At 36.5% G+C, this 8,230-nt stretch overlaps 1 protein-coding gene across 5 annotated transcripts in view; it reads right to left on the bottom strand.

The window, feature by feature from the left end:
• Window positions 1-1,117: 1,117 nt before the first annotated feature.
• Window positions 1,118-8,230, bottom strand: part of dlg2 (discs, large homolog 2) — a 177,261-nt gene continuing 170,148 nt past the window's right edge. For all 5 annotated transcript variants that reach the window (XM_083665055.1, XM_083665051.1, XM_083665052.1 and 2 more), the window contains 6 exons: window positions 7,661-7,711; window positions 7,403-7,504; window positions 5,551-5,723; window positions 5,161-5,270; window positions 4,923-5,014; window positions 1,118-4,770 (listed from right to left, as the gene is read on the bottom strand). In XM_083665055.1, the coding sequence (XP_083521181.1) occupies window positions 4,664-4,770; window positions 4,923-5,014; window positions 5,161-5,270; window positions 5,551-5,723; window positions 7,403-7,504; window positions 7,661-7,711 (635 nt within the window). In that variant the 3' untranslated portion in view covers window positions 1,118-4,663. The remainder of the gene's footprint in view (window positions 4,771-4,922; window positions 5,015-5,160; window positions 5,271-5,550; window positions 5,724-7,402; window positions 7,505-7,660; window positions 7,712-8,230) is intronic.

Raw genomic sequence — 8,230 nt, 5'->3', positions numbered from 1 at the left:
GCAAAACTAAGGAGGTGATTGACACCCCCATCTGCATCAGAGGGGCCGAAGTGGACAGAGTCGACAGTTTCAAGTTCCTTGGTGTCCCCATCGCAGAGGACTTAACATGGTCACAACACACTCACTCTGTGATCAAGACCATGCGTCGGTGCCTGTTTTTCCTCAGGCGGCTGAGGAAATTTGGTATGGACCCCCAGATCATTACAAACTTTTACAGATGCACCACAGAGAGCATCCTGACCGACTGTATCTCTGCCTGGTACGGCAGCTGCACAGCCCTAGACCGTAGGCTCTACACGGGGGCCGTGTAGGCTCTACACGGGGTGGTGAAAACAGCCCAGTCCATCATGGGATGCAACCATCATGGGACGCAAGCAAGATGAAGGCTGGGAAGATCATCAGGGCCCCCAGCCACGCCCTGTTCTCTCTACAAAAGTTACCGGAACATAACCCCCCCCCCCCCGCTCAAACGTCAATACCTCTACCCCCCACCCTACTCAATACTGTAAAACATCTAATCAATCAATTACATCAACTAATGCACAATTACGGTAATGATAACCTCTAGGGGAGTAAAGGGGGGTTACAAAGACTAGAATCAACTTGTAAAGTAAGATTGGAGGCTAGCTTACCCTGTATCAATCTTTGATCTTCTCTTAATAATGCATCATGGGTCAATAAAACCTAATTTAAAAAATCACAGCAATTTGGACAGGAATTTAAACAAATATTACAGTTATAATAATGTGCTCAGACACAGTGTAAAATATTTTTTGTGTATGTTGTAAAATCCCAGAGATTATCATTTTATTTGAATATGTGCCATTCTTGACAGATTTATATTTGCTTTAGTAAAATATTGAAATCAGTTTTAAAACGACATACATGTAAAGAAGTACAACACTGATCAGGAAAATGGATCACCTATTATTACTGTTAAAACACCCTCCCAGATAAAAAGCATTAAGATTTAAATCAAGCAATAGCTAATGCACCTTACTTAATTGGCAGCCAAACATAAGCTTGTGTAATATAAATATAAACACACACACACAGACACACAGACACACAGACACATAGACACACAAAGACACTGAGGCCATTAAAAAGTCTCACCAAACCTTTTAATCAACACTTTTTTTTAAAGATGGATGCTGAGCATATTAACTCTATGTATACCTAAAGCAATGTATTTAAAGTGATTAATCAAAGCAACCAGGAGTACATACGGTATCATGATGCAAGGACAACTTTCAAGTTCTTCTTATTCATTGTTTTTTCATAGAAAAAAAAATGCAATATGAAGAAAGAATTAAAACAGGAATTCCAAAGAAGCAAAATCAGTGTTGATAAATGTACAGTTCCACATGTGTGTGCTTTTATTTATTTTTTTACATTTTTTAAATTATTTTTAAAAACCATGAACAGAAACAATATCTACAAAGGGAGTCATCTGAATCATCTGTGCTGTGTTTAGTTTGAAACATATTGTAACCCCAAAGCAAGTGATGGAAAGGACCATGACACTCGTAATGGGCTTTGTATTGTGTATCCGAGAATCAAAGCATGGTTCTGCTTTGTCCCTGTTACTGATTGAATGTAAACACTTGAACAAGAAAAGAGAGACACTTTAAAACAGATTTTCTGAGGGAGTAAAAATAAATGAATAAATGAATAAAAGTAGGCATAAAAGTAGGCAAATGAGGTGTTAATACGAGAGGAGGCATTGCTGTCTTTGAGATTGAAGAGAGCATAAATATATGTACAACACTGCTCGCCATTGATAAAGTAGAAGTGAAATTCTAATGCAGGCCTCATTCAATGCCAGATTTGATTACAGATTACAAAGGTATGGTATACCACAATGGTGTGTGTGGAAATTAATGTACTGTGCACACAGTAGCCGCACCATGAATAGTTTGACCTTTTAACTGTAACGCAGCACAAAACAAGAAACAAGAACACAGATGAGATCAAAACAGAGCATGTAGATGTGCATAAAAGAAAGCTTATGCTTTTGCTTTTACACAGAAGGTTGAAATTATATTTTCTTTAATGTTTTTTAATTTTTAAATAATTTTTAGCTTTGTCAATTTAGGTTGTTACAGAGCCCTATCTTGCAACCCTGAGAAAATGAATCAGCTATTGAGCTGAGTACCGTATGTCTAAAATGAAAATAAGAATGGTCACACATTGAGTAAAACATTCTTAAATTGTGTTTTTGTCAACATGTCAAGGGCAGTTTCTTGAAAATAGCATAGGTCCTACCCATCATTATCATTACTATGTTCAAAAAGAGCCAAAAGTAAATGAATTACCATGAAAATATCCTCTTTCAGTTCATAATTGAAGGCATTGTAAAGGGTACTTAAATTAAACATGACCAAAAATGATTTGAGCTAAAAAGTCATATCTTAAAATAGTTAATTTAGTTTAAAAATAAATATGTATTAATTATTTGAGGAATGTTATGCTAGTCAATGCTAATTTAAAGAAAATGTGCTTCTGTAGTCCTCTGTCTTTTTGGATTAAAGGGTGACATGGTATATACCTACTTTTATGGGGGTAAAGCTAGGGAGAGTTTAAATGGGCTATTTGGGGAAAACATAGCAGTTGCTAATTGTGCCTCAAGACGTGACTTTGAGGTGTTATCTAACAATAACATGTAGTTGTCAAGAAATTGCTTCCAGATTTTTCTCTATGAACGATTTTGAAATTGTAACAATTCTAACGTTCAAAACAGACATTTAGGAAAAGTCAGGGAAGGAGGGGGACATAGGTTTCACAATGGCAGAGATATTTTATTATAAAGTGTCACATGACATCCGTGGGTGCCAAAATGACACATTTATCTAATTTTCTGGATACCTTGGGAATAGTATATGGACCTAGGGAGCCAGCAACCTGAGATTAAGTTTGTTTAGTAACAGATTAGAATTAGCAGAGCATCACAATTATTTCCCCTCAAAAATGCTAATGCAAAAATAAACAATCCCAAATCTTTGGTTGCTACTTCCTTAGTGCCCATAAAAAGATGAGTTGAACTTGGGTGAACTATCCCTTTCAGCATATTATTAGATGTTGCCCCCACTGTTCTCTACTGCCACACAGGTCTAAATTCCCAGCCACTCCTTAAATTGCAGAAGGAGAGGTTGCAAATGTATCAAGCGTTTACCGGTAATCAAAGACAGAGCAAATTTACGGTCTTGAAAAAAGAAAAAACTAAAACATTTCCCTTTAAGGCAAGTGGTGACCAACACATCAAAAAGCCTCGTCACAGAATGATGCCAGAATAGGCAAATCTAGTGAAACCTTGAGGAGCCTTCAGACATAGAAATAAGCCTAAAACACCATAAAACATTCCATCCAACTCATATTACAAAAGAATCACAAATCTGCTTAACATTTTTCAAAAAGTTACTTTGCGCTAAAATACTTGAATAATAACAACGTGGATTGAACTGCAATAAAGTGACTTTTCAAGAATCTGAAGCAAGTTATTATTTTATAATATGAGTTGGTTAAAAAACAAAAATGTTTCACACATGTTAATGATGGGTGGTGACAATGCTGACTCAACAAAATATGGCTATCAGGTAGCTCATTGTGAGAACTACATATCCCAGAATTGACTCAAGGAACCAAACACATCCAAGGTAATTGGAAAAATCATGTAAGGTTGTATTTTCAGTGGAACATCCCTTTCAATTGTATGCACATTTAGTGTGATGCAAGGATGCAACATGTACATTAGTTTAAGAGCTTTAGATTTAGGGGGAACATGTTGGTCACCACAGTGCATCACTACCAGCAATTGGCCCATCCCTACCTTCTCCAGTCCTTAACGGAATTGGGACCTGTAGTTTTACTCTGAAATAACATTTCCATCAACACTAAATCTACCACAACACACTATATTAAACAAGTAAAATCATTTTTTAAATGAGTTTTAATCAAAGTTATATATCTTCATAATAAATATGTTCTGTGTTGTGCCCTCTATCAATATAAATAGCAAAATATAGTGTCATATCTTCTATACCTAGTTGTATCCCTTTATTGTTCTCTCAAGCATCTTAACAATAATTGTCTTTTTATAAAATAAGTAGCTAAAACCAATACATCTTACTAGAAATCCTATTCAAATAAAACATTTTCAAATAATTCTGGACTCACAGCATCATGGAATAAATACAAAAACAACCAATGCAAAAATAGAATAAAATAGATGAACTGTGTCCAAGGGCATGGGCGTGCATAGATGCAAAAGTCACACAAAATGTCAACTACTAATATGAGATGAGCTTCTGAGGACATTATGAGTGCTAGCCGTTGGGTGGAGAGAAGTAGAAGAAATGGATACTTATTCCTTCCTGTGGCGATGACATATGTATCTGCCATATTCAGTTTTCAATTTGAAATTCCACGCAGTGTCGACGTAAAAATCAATAAATAAAAAAAGTTTCTAACACTTTGTGGTGTACATTCAGGAACATTCATATTGAAAGTGAAAAAAACAAAAACAATAACAAAACAAAAACATGTTATCAATATTCACTATAATTATTAACAATATCCATAGCCAATACAATTGATCATACATTATGTTACAAATTATTTCTAGTTTCTAGCAGTCCAGGCTCCCTGTCAAAGTGGTGTGTTCTTATAATTTCTCCTTTGAGGGGATCCAGATGTATGGTCCTGAATGCTCCTCTATCACCATTTTGCAGTGGTTGTAAATGTCCTCTAAAGTGTCTCCTTGAACCAGGGCTGAAAAGCAAGAGGAGGCATTTCAGCACAGTTTGCTTATCAAAGGTACTACAACCATATACAGTAGGTATACAGCTTGACTTGTACTTCAAGAAATTCAATCAGAGTGATTTTCAACAGAAAGTAAAACATATTGATAGGCTACTTAGTACCTGTGAAGAACTCTCCAAACTCCTGCTCTAGCTTTATGGCCCGGTCAAACGTCTTCCTGGCCTGCTCTTCTGTCAGCCTCTTATTCATCTCCCTGAGAACAGAAGATTGGTGTGAGGGACTCTCTACTCTCTATAACATGGGTTATGCAGTACATCAAGTTATGTCAGTCAATTCCTTGTGCATAGCTACAATAAATACATCTGTTATGTTATGAATATCAGTTAGGTGAGAACTCACATTAATGAATCAATGGACCTAGGCTTTATAAAGATGGCAATGGGATAGAGTTGTGCAACTTGTAGCCGTTTGATGGCGTTCCCAGATACGTCCAGTATACAGTGCTTACCCTGGGTTAGAGGAGAGATAAATGCATGTCATTCAATTTGGTCACCGTTGCACTGTCTCTGACATAAACAATCCACTGAACATTTTAGTGAACTGCTTGGGAACCTATATGGTAGCCCTTAGGGTAATACACAAGTTGTGTCAACAATATGTGTTGAGTCAACGTTAATTTGTTGTGTTGAGTCAACCCTATAAGAAGGTTCAGCTCATCTATAAGAAATATTTACAGTATATAGAGAAACAGATCCAGAATAGATGCAAGGCTATGACAGTGACTCTCACCCTCTCTGCCACATATTTGACTGACTGGACACTGGTTCCATACAGATTGTCATTGTATTGGCCTGCTTCAATGAATTTGTGCTCTTGGATGTCCTTCTCCATCTGTTCCCTGGACATGACAAAATGGTAATCCCGCGAATCTACCTCATAGTCCCTCTTCGGTCGAGTGGTATCTTGGGTGTAAGAGGAGGAGGGAGAGGAAAAAGAAAGCACTTGCTGTCTTTGAAACATTCACAAAGAAATGTTAAGACACAATACATTATGGTTTTGTGTCTCAACAAGACCAGACTCACTCAAATAGAAAAAATTACAATAGAGCTGATAGTTACTGTAGCTGCTTCTACAAAGGCAAGAACACTGGAAAGGCTACTGGCACAAAGTTTGCACCTGTTATTTTCAGAATATAAATTAAAAAAGGGAAAACAAAAAGGTAAATATTTATTTTCTGTTCTAAGCTTTGTTTTTGTGTGTCGAGACATTCTTTGCATAGATGCAAACTCGAAGTAAATTTGTCTTGCACTAATGCTAAATCTACAACAGGTTGGAACTTCACTACCTTCTTTTTACCAACAACATATACACTGGTTACACTACTTTAAATTATACCAACATCTAAGTGGCTCACTTACCTTCGTGCCCTGAACTGTTAGCCGCTTTATATGGTTTTAAAAATAAGATGACATAAAAGGAAAAGTAAATCAAAACCTTCAAATTCAGAACAATGGCAACCAAAATAAAAATGATTACTAGAGAGAACATCTATGAAAGAGGAAGATCTACAGTATGGCTGTGGAGGAGATCAATGTCTGTGGAAAGAGACTACACAAATTGTAATGTCAGTAGTATTTCCCAAACTTTTGATGAATTCACAGTATACATGTAGGCTGGAAATTAGAATGGGATTCTTGCAATATTGTGCTTGTAATCGGGATGTATCTTCAGAAAAGAATTCTCAAATGTCTTGCAAGTGTTGAAAGAAATTGATATGTGTAGTACTGTCCCACATTATTTGAAAAAAGTGTCCTGACAATCTGGTGCAAAGCACAAAAAATTAATGTGGTAGGTTACATTTGCTTATTGGGATTGATTTTAAAACTATACTGTACATGGTAATATATATTGGGCTAGAATATATTTGAGGGCAGCACAATTTTGCCCAAATAACCCAAACAATATGAAGGTTAGGTTGTTAGGTGAGACATTAGGGAAAAGGGTGAATACAACACAAATGAATTAATGGATGTGTTTGCTGTACTGTAAAACAAAATCAAAACACAAATGAATTAATGGATGTGTTTGCTGTACTGTAAAACAAAATCAAAACACAAATGAATTAATGGATGTGTTTGCTGTACTGTAAAACAAAATCAAAACACAAATGGCATGTTGGTGACACAGAGCCACTGTGTATGTACTTAATCTTCTGTTTAAATGGAGAACAGTACTTACCCGATTGCAGTCATTTTCATGACCCTAATTGTCTGAGCACTGAGGCTGCATCAACATACCATGACATCACACAACTATTCTGGCTTTTAGCACCCTGAGACAACATTTTCACTTGTGTATCTACACATGTTATTGCTTGTTTTCCAACAAATACAATGCTTGTACTCTTACATTTGGCATTTATTGTATTGTTTTTTATTGTATTGCTGGCCTCTCAGACAGACTGTAATTGTAAATAAAAACAGGTTCTGCAATGTCTTGCTTGGTTCTAGAATTGTTAAATGACTAAATAAATAAATGACTAAAAAAATAAAGCCTGACTAAACTTGAACAAGAAACCAGAGGGCTGCCATCTCAAATGCCTGGAACTCAATCAGGATTTCCTACAGTGTTGGGTACTTACGTGGAACACAGGAGCCAAATTTGTCAGGGAATTCTGATATCAGATCATCGTTGATTCTGTCCTTCATTGGTCCAAGGATTATTACAGGTCTGGCATAATTGACTGTAATACATGAATAATATTGATTGACTCATGGATACGTACCCAGTAGCCTAACCATAGCTACATATTAAAAGACATTTGAGGCATATTGATTGTAGATACGTTGAAGTCAGAATCCACCATGATGAGTCCACAGGAGAATGAAGGAGTACTTACTCTCTTGTCGAATGACAGGCTCGTAGGAGAGAATCAGTTCCTCTTGACTCCCTGGAGACATGAAACACACACAAACTAAAAGGTTAAGATATCGTGGGGGCTTTGCCAACGACTGGCCGAACAAACAAAAACGTTTGTGTGTCTGTGGTAATGAATGTTGTTGTATTATTGATCAATGCCCTTAACTGACAATACACTCAAAGTCCATATTGAAGTTAAAGCATTTGTGGTTAAGTTATTGAGGATAACTTATGGATATGAGAAAACTAATAGATATGATACAGGTATATTGATTGAATCAGACAAACTTGCTAAAATTGGAGTTCAAAGGTAGATTCAGCAATGTGACTTTGCTCTGTTCTGCTTCTTGGCTGATTAAAGAATGTTGCTTTATGAGTCGTCCTCACTGCACCTGGCAACTGGAATAATAAGTAATAATCATTAAATTACAGGGTGCATGCATCATAGCATACCCTCAATCTAAATGTCTTTGCACTCTATTCCACTATGATGCCAGATCAGTGTAAAAGAGCATGGACAGGAATGCCTGGTCCCTTTCCACTTAACTAC

Source organism: Argentina silus (assembly GCF_951799395.1).
Source record: "Argentina silus genome assembly, chromosome: 2".
NCBI lineage: Eukaryota > Metazoa > Chordata > Actinopteri > Argentiniformes > Argentinidae > Argentina > Argentina silus.
The sequence above is the reverse complement of the archived record's forward strand: the minus strand, read 5'-3'. Positions and strand labels throughout refer to the sequence as shown.